At 40.7% G+C, this 19495-nt stretch overlaps 1 protein-coding gene across 1 annotated transcript; it reads right to left on the bottom strand.

The window, feature by feature from the left end:
• Window positions 1-4533: 4533 nt before the first annotated feature.
• TMEM26 (transmembrane protein 26) lies at window positions 4534-18729 on the bottom strand. The gene is made up of 6 exons (XM_010084489.1): window positions 18395-18729; window positions 14957-15035; window positions 9132-9245; window positions 8399-8619; window positions 7295-7371; window positions 4534-4946 (listed from the first exon to the last, which is right to left on the bottom strand). Exons 1-6 carry the CDS (start codon window positions 18583-18585, stop codon window positions 4534-4536), a joined length of 1095 nt encoding a protein of 364 aa, XP_010082791.1. The 5' UTR covers window positions 18586-18729.
• Between the last annotated feature and the right edge of the window lie 766 nt (window positions 18730-19495).

Here is a 19495-nt window from a genome sequence, read left to right as displayed (position 1 = left end):
AAGCATCTGGAAACGTAGATGGGGAAAGAACAGCAGTATGTAGAGGATGAGGTAAGAGTTCAGGTGCATAAATTAAGTTGTATTTTTTTATATTGTTACCATTCCTTTAACCCAATCTAAAGGGAAAAGAGAGGACCCAAATGTGCCCAAATTAGGAAAGGTTTGCATAGAGCTTTTTAGGGTCATCTGCAAGACAAACTCGGGACCACTGGAACTCCTGTATTAGCAGCTTGCTGGAGATCATTGGAGTCGAGCTGGCTGGTGAGAAGTCTTCCCATGCTGTCTCTGAAGGGCCAGGGAAGGTTTTCAGAACACAGCTCATGTGGTTTTCTCAGTCATTAGTATCTATGCTGTTAGGGGTCTATATTGCTGTATTTCGCTGCTAGTGTAATGACCAATCTAGGGCAAACATCTCTGATACTTCTGCCGTCATGATGCCTTTTTACTGCCTCAGCATTAACAGATCAGAATAATCTGTTTTCCTTCCTCTCATAAAACAGCATTGCAAAAGATGGGAGAGTTGAACCCAAAGACCAGAGGGCCAAGGACTTTTCAACCTAGTGGTTTCAAGGCTTGCCAGTTTTCTATTGACACAAAACCAGTGGTGTTTTAGATGCTTGTGTTCTGTTCTAATGCTCCTTTCAAAAACTATCTTTGAGAGTGAAATAATGATTGGGTAGGTTTCATTCAACCGAGAAAACCTGCATGGAAAGAATATATTCTGAAGAACTTTTTTTTTTTTTTTTAAATCAGTATATTGTTCAGAGTATCGTGGGCTTAGTATTTAGAGCTCTAAGGTTTAAGTTATTTGTAATGTTCAAGTATTTCTGTAAGTATTTTACAGACATCTGCACAGTGTTTTCATCAGCGATTTCACATAACAGAAAGAAAAGCTGCATGCATTAGGCGTTGCCAGGTGTGTGTGGGTATCTAAATGCGTATATGTATTTGCGTGCATCTGTAATATGCATTCTGTGTGCAGATATTAAACACATCCTCTCTGGGATTACACTGTGCCTTGCATATGTGGAGGCAAACTTTCTGAACAAAGAAGAACCTATCCAGAATAGAGTGGAATTTACTGCAGCTGCTGTGGGCTTTCAAAGCAATGGTTGCAGTCAGAATCTGGCCTAAATAATTAACTTATGAAGGATGGAAAGGAAAAGCACCATGTGGAAGATGTAGTTAATGGGAACATATAACAGTCAGCTCTCACATGATAAATTGGGAGCTAAGTCTGTGGTAACTGCCTTTTATTTGCAAAATACAGTTGAAATTTTTTTAAAGTAATTGCATGTTTTCTTCCATCTCCACATGGTCCCAGAGAACATAGTACAGTACAAATATCAACAGGAACACAATAAAATAATGGTTGTTGGTTTTGTGGTTTGGTTTTGGTTTTTCTTAAGGCTTAGGGCTATGATCTTATTTGAGCCAGTGTCCAGAGGAAAGGAAGAATACATTTTAGCTCAGGAAAAGACAAGTGGTAGAACGTTTTAGTGAGGTTGTAATATGGAATAATCTAAAAGGACAAGGCAGGAACAACCACAATAAATAACAGTAAATGGCTAGATATCTATTTGCAGAAGAGATTTAGTAATACAATTCTCCTGACATAAGTAAATAATGTTTTAAGATAGATGTTCTGAAATCCTTCCATTTTGAAAGCTTGAATTTTCCCAGTCTGAAAGTTTACTGTAGCTTTTTATGACTAGCAACCATGACATCAGTTGTTCTTTAGATATGCCACAGATGCTGGCAGATCTTCAAGCAAATGCATACTACCCCTTGCCTCATGCAAACCTCTGGAAGGCTGCAGGGTGACACAAGGGCTCCCCGCACCCAGCTACTGATTCAGCTGACTCAGCCTGCTGGAAAAACAGTGGGGTTTGCTGCAGTAACCAAACATACAAGCTACTAGACTTCTTAATTGCCATTGCCAGTCTTCTCAATGAAGTAGAGGGAACTGCTCTGCTGCAGCCTGACATATATTATTCCCCTCTGCACACAGATGGGGAGATAGACCACTCACCATTTAAGTGCTTGGTTTATCTATTTGGGTTTTCTTTTGTTTTTAAGCAATCTGTTTGTTGTCACTCCTGGTAGAACAGATTTGGACATCCCTTTTCCTCCCCACTATCACAAGCACAAGGGAGGATCTAGCCTATTTAGTCTGTGAGTGAATGGGGATAGGATCTAGTTGTTAAGTTGTGGAGTGAGTTGTTCTCACAGTAAATCTGGTTAGAAGCTTTACTGCTGTTTAAAATGGAACAGCCTGAAAACCAGGAAATACATTTCTCTGTAAAATATGTAACTAGTGTCTGTATTGCTGACCCCAGGGGATCTTGCATTTGCTGCAGGCTGAGCCTCGCAGGCAGTTTGTTGCTGAACTAAGCCCTTTAAATAGACAGCAAGTCTAAAAAAGTATGTCCTGCAATTTTTGTGCTGATTAATTTAGAATGATGTTCTAGCAAGCTCAGTACACTCCAAAGTAATTAGCAAGAATCCTTTTAACAAGATAATTACTATATCAGCAAGCAGTAAACTCAAAATGAATGTGAGTAGATCTGGTTTGCATCAACAAGGAAGAGATGTGTCACAGTTCTATCAACTGATTCTAAGTTAAGCCTAGTGTGAAAGCGTTTAGGTCAGCAGCAGCTCTCTAGCTTTTTTTACTTGTAGACTTGAATTAAAATCCCAAATGAAGTTGCATTCTACTCTCCATATGTCTACCTCACAATGCCATGGCAAATTATGATTGGCTTTTTTTTTTTATTTCTGCTGGAAAAAGGCCCAAAATAAGAACAGCAGGAGGTGTTGCACATTATTACTAAAGCACACATGTTAGAAAGGGCTATGAAGTATACGAGACTTCCTTCCTTCTTTATGGCTGTTCATTTTCTTCTTTCATAATGGAAGGGTCTGATCCTGCACAGAACAGTAACAGCTCACAAATATAAACACAGGTTCACATGTTTGGGGCTGCAATTTTTAAATAGGCTAATCCTTCAAAGAATAGACACGTCATTGCTCATCAGGCTGTGGATAAATGAGCATGTGACTGCTGCAGTGGTGGTAGAAACACTTTTATTCCCCAGACTGGATTCTGTCCTTAGATAGTGGAGGCTTTAGAAAATAGGGTTTATTTAGGAAATTTTAATAAGGGAAGTTACTTTAATAAGGTCACTTTATGTCTGGTAGATTTTTAATATGTTTTCTTGCACTTTTTTAGAATGGATGCAGAAATTTGTAAAAGCACCTGCCATTTTCTGTGAGAACATAATTTTTAGGCAGATTTTCAAAAACCACTTACCTTACTTTCAGTTTCTATAAGCTAAGCCCAGCAAAGTCAGTGGTCTTACACTGATATAAAGTGTGTTCTGGGCAGAAATTAATTAAACCTTATATTGTTCACACCAACCATCAAAGTAATTACTAGTCATTTCTTAAAAATTGTCTGGTCTGTTGAGTGTCAAGAGCAATCTCTCAAGTTATGCCATGGGACTTTGTGGTACTTTATATGATGTGAAGCACAAGCCTGGATCCTTTTGTCTAGATTATCTTGTGAAACTTGAGCAGTGCCATTTTCTTTCTAGTTAAATGGTATGCCTCAGACCATTTTAAAAAATCATATAAAATTGAGACATTTAAAAAATCTCTCTAAACTGCAAGCACAGTGAAACCAGGGGGGGAAAAAATGTCTTTACAAATATTTTACAGTTTTAGTTTTTTGTGTTCTAACTGGTAGAAATAGACTGGCAAGGACCTCTTTAGAAAATGCCTGTGACAAATACAGTTGTCTTCTAATGATCTGTGGGGCTGCGTTTGTGGGTTTGGTTTTTTTATTATTTATAAGGTTTAGGTTATTCAGACTGCACATTCTAAGAGACAGTTTTGTTTATGCCTTTTTATGGTGTTGCATAGTTTTTAACTGAATCCAGCCAAGGATGAGGTAACACTTGAACAAGATTTTCTTATATTTCTTGAATGAAAAATGTTTCAATGTCACAGTAACAGTCTAAATCTGTCATTCACCTTCACTTGCATGCGCACACAGTTGTCACTGCTGAAGTTTCTCCTGTAAATGGTGAACATCTTGTTCATAACACTGTAGTTACAGCTTGACAACTTTAGTTGGGCTATAGTAGAGCTAAAAGCTTCCATACTTCCCATAATGCATAGGCTTGTCCTTCTATTTGATTACATGAGAGTACATATGTTAGCACAGTGCCATCAAAGGTAATAACCAACTTCGTTAGTGTGTCAAACCTTTCTTACTACTACAAACTATGGCTACAAAATCCCTGTGGATAATAATAATAGGGAACTAGTCAAAACCCAGCATACAAATGGATAAAAAAAGTCCCATTTCTATGACTTAGCTTCAGAAATTTCCCCTACAATTTAGAAGAAATTATTGAATTCTTGGTGAAGAAATTACTTAGGCACTCAGTCAAGGTGTGTTTGATCACAGAAATAGGCTAAGCACTTCCGAAGAAGCTGTGGGAAAGACAACCTCTTTCAAGTCTGTGTTCACTGGTCTTCTGATGGAGCTTGAGATTCCTCTTTTGGAGGAAAAGCAACAAACTCTTTCATTTCAGTGTCTTGCTCAGTGGCAGCATGAGTACTAGCTTCATAAGGCTCACATGGGCAACAGCTGACTTCTCCTTTCCTGCTCTTCTGCAGAATGGTGGTGTGAAAGTCTAATGAGATTACTGCCAAGCGATACAATTGTAGAGTCACAACTAATATATTCTTAGCTGTAAAAAACACCAGCATCTGATTGAATATTCCAAAGTGGCCCATCAGGATTGAACGCACAATGAAGAAGGGACCATCCTGTATGAAAAGGCTGACCCCGATGTTCCAAAGTTCAGCGCTGTACCTGCACAGCAGCAGGCTGGGGATCTGCCTAGTTGACTTTGGTTTGCAGCCAATATGCTGTACTGGAAATAAAACACAGTTATGTTACAATAACTCTCTAAAATTGTGCTAGGATTGGTGTAAAGGATAGTTATAATCCAGGGTGCCCCTGGATTATAAATGCATTCAACTGTAGACAATTCAGCATAAAGCACATCCTGCTTCTGGGTTCTGTTTCAGCAAAACACGCTAAAATCACTGTAAGCAGACACTTAGGTGGTCCTGGTGAACAGGACTGAAAACCACTTCCCCTTTTCTAACCCACAAAACTATCAGTATTTATACACTTTTAAAACAAGAAGCATAAGTAGATCATCTAATCTTTCTGTAACAACTTCCCCAGACACTCTCTGTTAAATCAACATGCTAGGCTAATATTTATCTTTAAGAAAAAAACCTACCGTGCTGAATGAGATCAGCCTGAGCTGTAGCACTTCAACTTGTTCCAGACTGTCTAAGACCTTGCTTTTAGAGTCACCAGATAGCCTTTGGCTTTTTTCATGTGTTATAGTAAGAATAAGTCATGTCAGTGCGGGGCGATATCAAGCATTATGGATAGGAAGAAACTGTGGTTGCTGCTTGCCCTCTTAAGACTTGAGCCACAGTTACTTATTCTCAGCCTTCTGGGTATGAAATTGCAGAGAACCATTAGAACTTGCATGGATGTGTCCCCCTTGGCTAAAAAAGTGGTGGTGGGCTAGAATGCTCTTTGTGATGTGGTGTCCTGAGAAAGATCATCAGAAGGGTTTGTGTGTGGTAAATATAGCTGCTTCTTATGAAAATGCAGGTAGCTTAACTAACCTCTTTCTCGGGCAGTGGGATTTCATCAGTTTAAAAAACGTAACTACTTGCTATGCAGTAATGCCAAACATTTTAGCTTACCAAAATAATTCTATTGTTTGAGGCAACACTAGGGGAAAAAAAAATATACTTGAGTGGAAAATGAGTTGTAGAATGTAGAAATTTACTGGATCCATTAGGCAAAGCTTCATCAGCAGCTAATTTTTTAATGTGTTTGTGCCATTACTGTTTAATAGTCCTAACTGCGTCACTGTAGTCCAATAATAAGTGCCTATAAATTTTTATTTTAAGTCATGTTTGATGTGTGAGTAAACATACTGATCCTTGAATAAAAAGTACTATCTACCTGTAATAAACTGTACCCATAGTAAATTTTAGAGCAATGTGTGTACAGTAACTCCATTTCAAACTGATAAATGTAATTAAATATGCAGAAAAGTGATAGCCAGAGATAAAATGCACAGTACAACAGGTTACTTCACTTAAATCCAAACAGTGCTTAAACAATCATAGCATTCAATAATTTGGGTAGCAATGATGTGTATAGGTGGTTCATTTTATGAGGGGTTTGTTTTGGTTTGTTGTTTTTATTTTTTTGTTTTTTTAAACCTGAGTGTTGTGCATCTTTAGCAGAATATATTTTACCAGTAATGGGAATTTTAGCTGTGATAAATCTGAAAGCTGGTGGCATCAGCTTTTTCAGGAGGTGAGCTGCTGAGCTGAAATGCTGAAATATTTGCACAACTTCAGTGTTGAAGACAAAGCCTAGTGCTGTCCCTGAAGAAAAGGCCAATGAAAAATCCCTGGAATAATTTTTCATTTTTATTCATTTATTATTTTAGTCAGTGTGTCAACCAGTCATCAGTTTTATATAAGATGCTAGTGAGAATAACATATCCTTGGACTGGTATAGTTGAGTTGCAAACTTGTAGTGATTGGAGGCCAAAACGGTTGGAACAGACGAGACGATTGAGGTGGCTTTCATCATTCTTCTTGGACATAGAGAAGCACTTTCTGCCTAGGGACAAATACCAGCCCGAGCTGGCTGAACATTGGGCCTTTTAGCTTAAGACAAGGGTGCAAAGTCCCAACATTATACGATCCTTTAGGTTCCCTGTGAATAGGTAATTTCTCCTGTAATAACTGCTTCTGTGCTCTTGGTTGTGCTGTCCCCTGTGATTAATGACAGCCTGTCTCTCCATAGGGTCTATTAACCTACCCAGGTTGGAACCGTAATATACTCCAAGACCAGATCAAACTGGAGAGCACACATAGTGAAGTTTAAGGCAGCAACAGGCAACTGGACTAGAAGCTCCAATACAATATTGCAGTTCCTTTTTTTTTTTTTTTTCTGGAAGTAGAGAGTTTTACCAGGGAGATCAAAGGTTGGCCAGAAACAAGTGTTTCCTCAAAAGAAACCACAATGGGCTTTCTTCAAAACACATTGTCACATTAATTGCTCTGCACCAGAAGCCTTTGAGGTAGTCTGTAAGGTGCTCACAGCCATGAGACCTGCCAGCAAAAACTTAAAGCATTTGTTCTCTTTTCTTGTCTATGTGCAAGTACTAACCTGCAAGATCAAGTGGAAACTGTAACATACTCCAGGTCCATACAGCAAGAATTGCATTTATGAGAGCATAATTCTTCCTGTGGGAGTGGAAAAAAAGTGATAACAGTGAAGATGCGGTTTCCTTACGTGATAACAAAAATGTTTCCTGTAGTATTTGGAATGTCATTTAAAGGCTGATTGAGTAAAACGGTGGTTGATTAATGCATGCTCTTGAGATGTAAGACTAAGGAAAAAAGAGGCACCTTTTGGAGCAGATTTTTTGCTGTTCAGGCCACAAGTTCCAGCTGTGTAATTACACTAAATATCTGATGCTAACCTTATAATGATAAGCATATGGCAATAGACTCTGTGGCTCAGAGATATCTTTACTCTTGTAGTAGTTTCACATTCCTTGCAAGCCTGACTGCCAAGTGGGAAGGATCTTTTTTCTGCTGCAAAATCTTTTCTTTGTTATTTAAAAAAATAAAGTATGTCTGTAAGAGAAGATGAACCTCTGAACCTGTGATTCTTTGTCGTTATGATGGATGCTCACACTCATCTCTCAGTGCTGTGAGGAGGAGATGTGCTTACTTTCTCTTGGAGAGATCACAGTGTTGAAAATTTGCACCAGGATGTGCCATTCCCTTTCTTCTTATCTTTGAACACTGTCATTTTTATCATGAAGAAAGTACATATGAGATAACCAAAGAAGCAACTTGGATAATTAATCACTTAAGCAAATTAGTTGCTTGCTTGATAGTCTAAACCAAGTCATTAACCTGAAAGAGGCCTCCTATGTATCCAGTGTTTCAGCTCCTGTAGCTGTAAGAACTGACACTGCATGGTAGTTTTGCTAGTTGTTTGGCTCTTTGTAACCTTTTATTGTTACAGGTGCAACATGCTTCTCTGCTGGCATGATGAGTAATCCCTAACAAAGCTCATAGGACTGTTAGGTCTTTTACAGAGGGAAAGGTGAGAGTAGGAAAACAGAGCCCTTGAATGTAGCCTTCTGTTATCTGTAGAAATGCAGCTCCATTAGTCTGAACAGCACAGATTGCACAAATCTTCAAACAAAACGAGTATCTTGCACTAGGCAAATTATTTATGCCAGCAAATGGTCCTTACCGAACATCTTCAATGTCCAAGGTTTCACTAGCAAATTCAAGTATATCTGCTGCTGTCCCCACAAACATGAGAAGCAGCTGAGACAATTGATCCCGTGTGATTTCAACTCCAATGGGGAGAAGCCATCTCCCAACTACTAGCAGCAGTAGAAAAGTCTGGTGGAGGGCCAGTGTCCATACAGTCTCGCAGATTCTGGAAAGCTGATTCACAAAGACTTTAGCCTGTTTAAAAGACAACAACAACATACCATAACTTCAAGAGACTGACATTATAGGTACCTTCAGAGATTGTATTCATTCTTGAGCCAGCGTTTATTCTCCTTCACGTCGTATTAGAGCAAATAATTTCTATCTGGCAGGCATAATTTGAAAAAGGTACACTAATACAAACTGGATGATGAATAGCAAGTCTTTCTCTGTGTACTACTCCTTGTGTTCTCATTTTTCCACTGAGCGTTATCCTTTGCAGAACCATCACCCAGAGGCTTTCTAAATTCAGTTACTGAGATTTGTAAGAGAATGGTAGGAGAGTCTCCTCTTCACACAGACTTTTCCTACCAACAATAGTTAGTATGCAGCACAATGTAGGCCACTTTCACAATGTGGTTTTCTAAAACAATTCTTTAATTTTCTTTTTTAGTTTTAATAGCTGTGTGAGGAGCTTGCCCAAATAGACAAAACAGTCCTCTCTAATATCATAAGATCTCTACGAGGAATAGGAAAAGGTGTCCCACCGTCTGAATGATGTGGTGATCAGTTCCCTCACTTCCATAACTGCTGTCTCTGGATTGATTGAAGTCTTCGTTGCTGATATTCACCTGAACTGCTCCAGGCTCATTACCACAGTACTGTTGTGAACAAAAACATCAGACATGTATAAACATCCCATACAGGGAGCAGATGCCTTCTGTGGCTCGGAGTCCTGTTTTGCTGAACTGCAGAGGGTTCATTTGTGAAAGTCAGTTAATGTTTACAAAGGTACGTGCTCACTCTGAATGAAATTCCCCTCTTGTTCAGAAGGGAGGAATTTTTCTCGTGAGAAGTGATGTGTCGGTAGGTCCCTGAGAAAGTGTAGGATTGTACTGTAGAAAAGGCTGTAAATTCAAAGGTTGATGGAGCGGGTGACACCTTTGTGCTCTCAAGACCACACTCGTTGCATGTGATCTGCCTGTAGCTCTCCTGAACAGGCTGATGGGTTTCCTATATAGTCTCTCTCTGGCTGAAACAGTAAAATAGCGTAAAAATTGGTCATGGTCAGTCTGTTGTTTTATATTCACAGTCAGTCTCTAAACTCAACCTTTTCCTCCAAATACTTTCTCATCTCTACTATCAAGAAACTGTTCTCTAAAAATGCCATTGTTTCATTTTTCTGTAAGACTTCCCTCAAGGCTGAAATGAATAGTTGGTGCAGGTGGATTGTGTTCTCTGCCCCTCTAGCTGTGCCTTATTCTGCAAGGAAATTGATAATATGAGAGGTGAGATTCAGGAATTAAGAAAAATGGGCCTGTACTGTTGCCTGCCCCTGCAGAGTAGAAAAACAGGTATTTTTACTCTTCAAGTACCCAGTGCTCTTGGCTGAAGCATACCGTAGGAAACAGTGGTGGGACTGTGTCCCATCTGAGGTCTGCAGCTCTGTGCTGCCCTCCTACCTTCATCCCCAAAGCTGGCGCTGGAGCAACTGGGGTATGGTTCTAAAATCTATATTCATAACAATCCCTTAACATCTCTTTTCATTGTAACAAAAAAAAATGGATAATTAGAAAATCAAACTATGTTGTTACTAGAGAATTTTATCTTGTCCTATTTGTGCCAGAGAACACCAGACGATTTGCATTTCTCCACTGGGCCCCCCACCATTTTATTTCACGGGGAATCCTTTTCTGTAACAATTGGAATGTGATCTAGTGCATACTGAGTAGCTGTGATCAGTGTAATGCTTGCCAATACAAAGGCAAAATTTTCCAGCAAATGTCACATTCTAGTAAATTTCAGACTCCATTTTGATACTTTGCTTGTTCTCTGGTAATGTTGCTCAGTATCTGGACAAATGCTGCCTGTTGCCTGACCTTGTCATAGATAAATGGAGGAACTTCCTGTGGCCTGAAAAATCTGGAAAACAAGTCAGTGCTTGTTGTTTTTATGATTGGTGGTAAAGGTTCTTAAACTGAATGCTTGCCATATTTGGACAGTGGGTGTGAGAGTGTTGAAAGATTGACCCGCAGATTTGAGGAACAGGTTATCTCCACTTGGAGGAGGGAAATCTGAAGTTCTAGGCATGGAGACAGTGAGATGGAGGAGCTGGTGCTCTGCTGGCTGCAGCCGTGTGGGGCTGATCTCCCTGGGTTAGCCCTTTAGCCAACAGAAAGAGACAGAATAGCTTGTTCAGCTAATGTTTCAGAAATGAAATTTAACTGGTGCTCTGGAGAAGCCTTTGTATCTGTTGATTGTAGAAAAAGTCGAAAGCCTATGGAGACCATCCCTCAAGGTCAAAGTCAATCTTTCTGAGTAACCCAGCCACTGTGGCTGAGAGAGGTTATGTCGGCTGAGGAGACCATGACTTAAAAATGCTGCATGACTGGGGTAGCCGCCCCAGAATATTAAGGAGTATCTACCTTGTAACAAGTAGCCTGGGTAGGGCAAAGGGATTACTAACTTGTGCCGGAGGATAAAGGCATCTTTTGGGTTGTCATTAAATCTGTATTTGAGCCTGCTCCTTTGCCTCCTTGCCTGGTCTGGCATCAGTAAGAGGAATGGAGTCATGAACTTGCATTAAACTTCACATCAGAGTTTGGGAATTTTTTGTTTGTTTTTTAAAGCCCCGTTGCTCAGAGAGGAATTTGCAGAATTGGAGGCAGGACCTGTGTAGGGCAGCCTGTTGCGTTTGCTTTATGTGTAAGGAGCGTGTAAACCCCTTCCCAGACACTGTGAGGACTGCCCACAAATAAATTAGGTGGCTGAAGGACAGGCATGACATGGGAGGTAGCAAGGTGTATAGGTGCCTCTCGGCAGATGCCTTGTCTCTCCCCCTGCCAGTAGTACAGAGCAGATAGCTCTCACGGCTCCAGAGTGGCTGCACCCCTTAACCTGCACACGGGGCAGAGGAGCTATGGGGCAGAGGAGCTATGGGGCAGAGGAGCTGCGGGAGTCAGCAACTCTCACAGCTGCAGGGAGGTGGAGGAAAGCAGAAAGCATGCCAGGGTTTCCATGTGGCTTGCAACAGGGATCTTTTTTTCTAGTGACATAAAGGTACAGAGAATACATCTTTAAGGAAATTAATTCACTTTATCAGTGTCTTTTGTAGGTTTGCAAGTACTCCCAGTTGAGTGAGGGGTTACTACTTCAGTGCAAGGCTCCACGAACTCTGACTGAATGGCACTCCTCAGGGCCGGGTCCGTACCTCTTCTCGGTTGCATGCAGCAGGAAATGGAAAACTGCATCTTTGAAGCCAGTCACTGAAGTAGATTCCTGGTTTTTAATTTAAGTATGTTCATATCTTGGTTTGGTTTGTTTCTCTCTGAACATTTATTAAGTGGTGATTGTGGTGGTGACTCACTTGAAAGTTTGAAGAAGAGCCTTTATTTTTATCATGTATATGCATTTAAATAGGACGGTTTTTGGAGGCTTATTTGCCTAGCCAATTATGTATGTGCAGTGACTTAATGGGAATTTGACACAGATAAAGTGAATACTAAGTTTCACAGGCAGTCGATAAACATGGTTTACCTCTTTAATGCTAGAGCCCAGTTACTTCTAAGTATTAAGACTGCATAGCTAAACAAAAATGCTCTCTTTTTTTTTTTTACTGTGCAAAAACAGAACAGGAAGAAATTGTATACATTCTGCATAAATTCTGTCTTTATTTTTTTCTTCTGAGAGGAAGCTTACATTCCTCTGATTTATAAAATGTAATTAATACAGAAACTGTGTTGCATGACATGGTGCTGTATGGCCTGCAGAGAGCTCACTGTCAGGGCAGGGGGAACTCCTGAAACACTGAACTGATTCAACGAACTTTCTGTTTGCATGTGATTCACAATCCATTATTCCCAAATAAAAATGAGGTTAGTTAAAACTTTTTGCAAGGGGTGCAGCATTAAGATGGTAAAATTGACACTTGAAAATTGGCACTTGAATACCAAGGCAGGACACCCTCAACCCTGTTGATGTGCATGGAGGCTTGCAGCCTGAGTAGGTTGTGGAAGAGGCTAGCCCTTCCCTGGAGCAGGCCCTCTGCCAAGCAACAGGTACCCCATTTGCTCTCCCCAGTTCCAGCCTTTCTTGCTGGAAACAGTGTTCTGTACCTATAGCAACATGTGTGATGTCAGAAATTCAAAACAACTATGACAGCTTCGTTTTGCTCATGCAGGAAAACCAAAACGTAAAACAGGGAGAAAAGATTTCTTAAGCTGTTTTCCAAATTGAGGAAGATAATCGGTATGGGAGGGAAGAGATGGTGAAACATGTAAGATCCCTTTTAGAAAAGTGATATATTGGATTTTTATCTGGTAAGAGAATCCTACCTCAGAATAAGGCTGACAGAATGGGCACTCATATTGACTATTTCCTTGAAATGTTCAAGTTAAGGTGGTTAAAAATAATTACAAGGTTTACCAATTATCTATCTTATTACTGACTGGGAAGCCTACATCAACTACAACACTGGTAGGCAGGTAAGCCCTGCAAAAGGTGTTCAGTTATTGCTTCCTGTAGCAGCGATGCACCAAGCATTTGAAAAGGTAACAGAAGTATTCGTTCATCTGAGATCTTACACATTATGAAGAAAGAATGCTAGGGTTTTTCATGCATTAAATGGTTTTGATTTTCTTGCTATTCTATTTTGGAGACAGCAACTTTTTCACTCAGTATAGTTCAATTTACATCTCTCCCAAACATGTTGTTCATCCCAAAATACTTTACCCCAAAGCAATATTTTCTATGCAGTCAGAATTTCACTGTTGATGTATGGATGGTATTCATGTCTAGTCCTGCAGTACTTGGGCAGAATTGCCTCTGTCTTCAAGAGGAGATACTGCCTATTAGAGCATGCCTTAACAGCACTGACACAAGCAGCTGATGTTTCCTGTTAGAGATTCAATGTGAGATCAAAGTTCTGCTGCCTTAAAGACCACAAACAGTTTTCATGGTGTATATATTAAATGTGTGGATCTAGCAACTGCGTAATTACCCATTCTGTTAGTATCTTAATAAGGAAAATCCCAGCAATCACTTAGTATGAGAAGTATTCCTGGTCTGGGTGCTGTGTTTGAGATTGTTAGGATGGGTTGCTCCTCTTCTGGAGGTATTGTTTTTGAAGCTATTAGATTGTGTTTCCAGAACACTCTATCCTATCTCTCCAGGTATAAACTAAGCTGTTAACTTGATATACTCCCTCTTTAATTCACAGTAGCACTATATCAATAAGAACAAAGTATGCCATGTTCTAGCATCATTTTGGGAAATAAACTGCTGCCTTTGACTACAGAATTAGCCTGTTTCTTGGACTACATTTAACTATGACAAATCTTCTCAATATCCACATTACCTGTCAGTGTCTGTTTAAGGAGATTTGGCAAAACAAGAAGATTTCCTGCTGCTCTATTTAAAAAAAGCCTCAGGCATTTTCAGTGTAAACACAATTTTGAATATTTGATTATGCTTCTGTGGGCTCTAACAATGTTTCAAAGGAGAAAATGAAGCACTATGTCTTCTTAGTCTAATTTATGTATTTTCTTCTGTTGCTTTTTGTTCTTGTTCCTGTCAGGCCCTTTTCTGCTGTGGATATAAGGTACTGTATATGTGCAAATGCTGGGGACAGACAAAATCCCCTTTTTACTACATGGAAGTGCTAGAGGGACTTGAAAGCAGCCTGCACAGGGAAGTGCTTCACTCAGCATGGGCTGCTGGGCTGGCTCTGTCCTGGCCCTGACTCCATCAGCCAGAACAGTTGCCTTTAAAAATTTTACTGTGTGTTTTAGTCCTGAATTGGAATCCAGACGCCCCCTTCCCAGATTACTATATAGCATGAACAAAGAAAGGATATAAACACTGACAGATGAGTTACCATGTCACCTATCTGTGGTAGCAATCCGTCAGTATTCTCCTAGGTTGCAGCATACACGAGGTAATTTGAGTTTAAGACCCCTTTCTCTGACACTTGTCTCAATTTTGTCTTGCTTGAAGTTGTGATATCTGCCTGTAAGTGCTGTGAAACCCATACTTTGTTTTACAATGGCCTCTGAAGCAATTAAATTCTTTCATCGTCCTGAGCAAGATTCGAGCTGGTAAGCTGGGGGTGAAAGGCTGTTCTTCAAGCTTCTAGTCCTCGGTTACCCACCCAAATACAAATAAATAGTCTTATTTCCAGCTAGGAATGGAGTTCATTATTTGATATTTAGGCAATGCACAGTAGTCATAGTATAGCTGTAGCTGGCTTGGGAGACCTACCAGTATAAGACAGAAAATCGGAACAAGACCTGGCAAACTTCTGTGCATGCCCAAATCCAACCCATCAAATAATGCATCAATTTCAAACTAGTCCATCTTGTCCCATAATAAATACCTGAGTCCCATGATGAATTTCAAGTAGCCATAGTGATGGTACTGTGCAAATCAGATATAAAAATATTGCTGGTGAAAACCTGTGAATGAAAAGAAAATATAGCTTGGTATCATATCGCATCATAAATACCACATAGCCTATCATTATCTGTATTGAAAAGTATCTTGTGCCTCCTCCCATATAGGATATTAAGAAATAGGGTAGCTGCAAATAAGAGTTGCCATTCTTGATGAATTCCTCCTGTTGTCAATATTATGAATCATACATTTTTGTACATCCATCCAAGTTCATATATGGAAGTTTATTGAAAATATCTTTTTAAGAGCTAACCAAAGGTACTTAGCTGTTTGTATTTTCACCACAGCATTCTCTGTACTTAATTTTTCTTTTAAAGCCTCTAGCTAACATGTTCTTTCTGATTTCATGAAGAGTGAATTAATACACTGGGTCATTTCACTGAATGCAGTGGGATAAAAGCTGTTGATCAGAATCCTGTGCACTGATGCAGGAAAGGTAGAAATAGCATCAGTTTGCCTAAAGCAAGCATTTCTTCAGTAGGAGGCCTTTCAGTGCAGGCTAAGATGGTTTGTGAAAATGGGTCTTGGTCTTGTTTCCCCATTTGTGTTGGCAACTGTATAATTTTTTAGGATTTCTGTCTCTAGTTCTTCTCTCCCTGTCAGTCTTCTATATAACTTATGATGGTGAAGCTCTATCATCTTCATCTTCTTGAGCTGACTTTATTCAGAAGTATTAGAGAGGCTTTGTTACTCCTTCTACAAGAACTGATTCTTGTGAAGGTTGCTGATGTTTTCTTATTAAACTTGTGACAGTTTTGGGGTGGGTTTTTTTGGCAATTCATATCCATTTGGAGTATGAATGAGGTCTGATGCCACTAATGTTCCATCTAGCTCTGCCATAGTATGGAGTGAGCATCACTGTAAAGCTGCTGAGATGCACAGCAACCTTTGCATCACAGATACGTACTGGCCCAGGACAGGGCCGTGGAGTCAAACTAAGGATAATTAGAATCATAGAATGGTTTGGGTTGGAAGGGACCTTAAAGATCATCAAGTTCCAACCCCCCTGCCGTGGGCAGGGACACCTTCAGCTAGATCAGGTTGCTCAAAGCCATTCCTTACTTGCTTGACTCCTTCTGTCCTGTCATTGGCATGTTCTGAAGTGAACTTGAATTGCTTATAAGTACGTAATGCAGCAATGTTTTGGTCAAATGTTGTTTCATTTATTGTTTGCTTCTATCCTGAATGTACCTGTGTCGTGACTTTTCCGATGGAGATTAAGTATTGAGGAAAAGGGAAGACCCTGCTGCTCAGTAAAATGACTGGGTTGCTGAGATGTTAAGAAATGTTTCAGTCACCTCTAAATAATATCATCCTGGGTTTGGTGGGGGTTTGTCTATTTTGCAGGGGTGAGGGGGCAGTGGTGCTTGTTTTGATGGTGGGGTTTTTTGTTGTTTACTTTTTGGGGAAAAAAAAAATTTAGTATTTCTGTGGGGTTTTAGCCTGGATGTTTTTGGAGAGAGCACACCTCTCATTTGAATGGGAGAACTAACATATTTTACAGTATTTCCTGTAGGACTTAAGCACATGAGAAATCCATCCAGCTGGCAGGTTAGCAATACTGAGCTAATGATACCAGATCAGGCCAGGAGACTTCAGGGGCTTTAACCCTCTCTTTCTTTCAGAAGGAGCAATCTGGAGGAAATATTACATGGCCAGGCCCACAATAATACTTTTTTTAATCTACATCTGCCATTTAATTTTTTTGTGCTGGTGTAATAAGTAAGTCTTCTGTCAACAAGGGATAGAAGACAATATGAAGCTCTTGGAGGCAGAAGCGTCCTGCATCACAGACTGCCTGTTGCCTGGATCAGCAATTGTCTATAAGTCGTTTCTATAAATGCAGGTGATACTGCTTGTTCTGAGTGAGTGTTTTCCACCAGAGCAGAATAGTTATCACAATACAGATAGGTGTGGTCATTTATCTTCAGTTCTTACCTATAAACTTACTATACAGTGCTGCTTAAATTGCTGGGACCACAGCCATTTTCAAAATTTCCTTCTAGCTAAATTGAGCCTGGTCTTCTAGCACATATATTAATCTAAGATGGATCTGCTTTCTAATATCTATTTTCTTTGGATTTTCCAAAAGCTGCCACAGTAAGTGTTCCTTCATGAAGACTCTGATGCCGCCTCTTCTCCCCAGTGCACTGGCTGCTCACTCTGCTTATCTCTCATAACTGTGCATTTGGAGCTCTGCTGTTGTTAAATTTGCTGCATCCCAGACTTTATCACTGCTTTTATTACATTCAAATTTAGAACATGGAACTCTTGTGTGAATTGTCACACAACCCTGCTTCTGTTTACAATGAGTTTCACAGGCTGCCATGGGCAGGAATTTAAGATCACTGAAATACTCTAGGGCTTTTTTTTTTTTTTTTTTTTTTTGTTCTGGATTTGTCTCAGGGCCTGCTTGAAGTTTCAGTTTTTAAAAATAAGAGGTTCTAGTGAAATCTCAACAATTAGTTACCCGACCACTTCCTTTTTACAGAGCATTTGTTTTGGCTGACTGAGCACTGATGAGCTGTAGATGACTGCAGTAACTCTTCAGATGCATGTAAAAACCCATGTGCTTGGACAAACTCTGCTATGACTAACTTTCTTGCTCATTTCTCAGGCAGTCTTTCATGCATGAAAGCTCCCCTCTGAAATAGCCTCTCAAATTCAAATCCAAATATTTAATCTACTCTTGCTGTGCTGCAGGAGTGGTTGCTGCTCATCTTCTATTTGTCACAGAGCTTTAGTTCATTCACGAGCTTAGCATTAGCGCTGTTGCGAGTAGCAGGGGCAGGGAATGCAGCCCCAGGGAAGGAGGTGCAAACCAAAACATGGCAGGATGGGGTAAGAGATACAGGGCATCACTTGGAATAGCCTGGCTGGGCCCCCCAGCACCCTTCTGCACCTCACACAGGTAGTCCCTGACACGTTGCTGCTTAGGAGGCGTCCAGCGACACTTGTAGGCAGTGCGTGCCCCCTGCTTTCCCAGCCCACTGGATCAGCAGCTCTAGAGCATGCAACTCTTGCCTGCAGCTACATTTCCCACACTTTTCGGCTGTTAGTACGGACACACACAGATGTAACTGTACAGAGAGTGGCTCCCAAAGAGCCTGCTGCACAACTTCCCCTCCAGAAAGCCCTCTGGACTTGGCACTGGAGCAGCCAGGGCTCTACCAGTTTTCCACCCCCCACCTCCCAGGTGCAGCAGGGGAGAAAAGGCAATAAACCCCTGAAAGCCTGGCAGCAGCCAAGCCGGGGAAGCACTGCTCTCAGGCAGCAGCCACAGAAGGCAGCCTTGCATCTGCGGCAAAGTACATGCAAAGAAGCAAGAGGGGCTCTGCCGGAGCCGGCAGGGTATGCTCACCATTTGTAGCCTCTGCCTTGCTTAAACTTGAGGGTGAGCCCTGTCTCGAGGCACAGGAGGAGATTGAGCAGTGCCAGCAGCCAGTACTTTGGTTCTTTCTTCACCGCAGTCACTCTCCAGACCCCGATGAGAGAGTGCAACACAAAGAGCAGGCGAGTAACCAGAGCATTGAACAGCACCATCAGCTCCATGCTGGACCAGTCCCCCTGCCCTTTTCCCCGCACTGCAGGGGCCCAGCGCTTTTCAGGAGTCCTGGGAAGTTTCCCTGGGAATCCCTAAGAAGCCTGCGCACCACAGGCACACAGATCTCTTCTCCTCTCCCATCTCCACAAAGGGGCCCATTATAACAAAAAAGAAACAGCATCGCCCCTCCTCCAGACTTCCTGAAAACTTTTTAAAGGGAAGAAAAAAAAAAAGCTCATGCTTCCAGGCTGCAGTGGTTTGTAGTCCTCGGTACAACTCTGACCATGCTCAGACAGGGGTGTAAAGGGTTTCTTTCTGTCCCCTCTCTATTATCTGCTCAAGGACTAATCAGCAGGGAGGTTTCAGTCTCCAACGGTTACCATCTCTCTGCTAGCCCCACTTGCTGCTCTCATCTTGTAGATTTCTAGCAGAGACAAAATGTTAGCAGCAGTATTAATTTGACTCTTCTTTGCTAAAAGCTCCACTGCATTACTGAGACTGCAAAATCCTCTTTCCTCAGCCCTCCCCCTGAAAGATATAATTCAAGTCTGGGAGCTTTTAAAATTGTTCATTTAACATTGCAATACTGAAAACAAAAACTGTGTACTCAGTTCAATATTACAATCCCTGTGTGTAAGAGGGTTACAAAGCAGCAGAAGTTAGAGCAGCTAACCAGTACTGAAATTTAGTCAAACTACTATACTGAATAATCTACACCCTGCTTCAGGACTAAAGCAGCTCCAACGAGGAACTTGGAAATCAGGCTGAAATCTGGGATAGCACTTATGTTACCAAATAGGTGAATAGGAACATATACAAAAAATACACTGAATTTTGACTGTTAGGTCGGTTACCTCTAGATAGACCTTTATGTTCTGTGAGGACAGTCTATAACATATGGAGTAAGTTTAAAAATTA

The sequence above is a fragment of the Pterocles gutturalis genome, unplaced genomic scaffold, assembly GCF_000699245.1.
Source record: "Pterocles gutturalis isolate BGI_N339 unplaced genomic scaffold, ASM69924v1 scaffold50130, whole genome shotgun sequence".
Taxonomy (NCBI): Eukaryota; Metazoa; Chordata; class Aves; order Pterocliformes; family Pteroclidae; genus Pterocles; species Pterocles gutturalis.
This window is presented reverse-complemented; position numbering and strand designations above follow the sequence as displayed.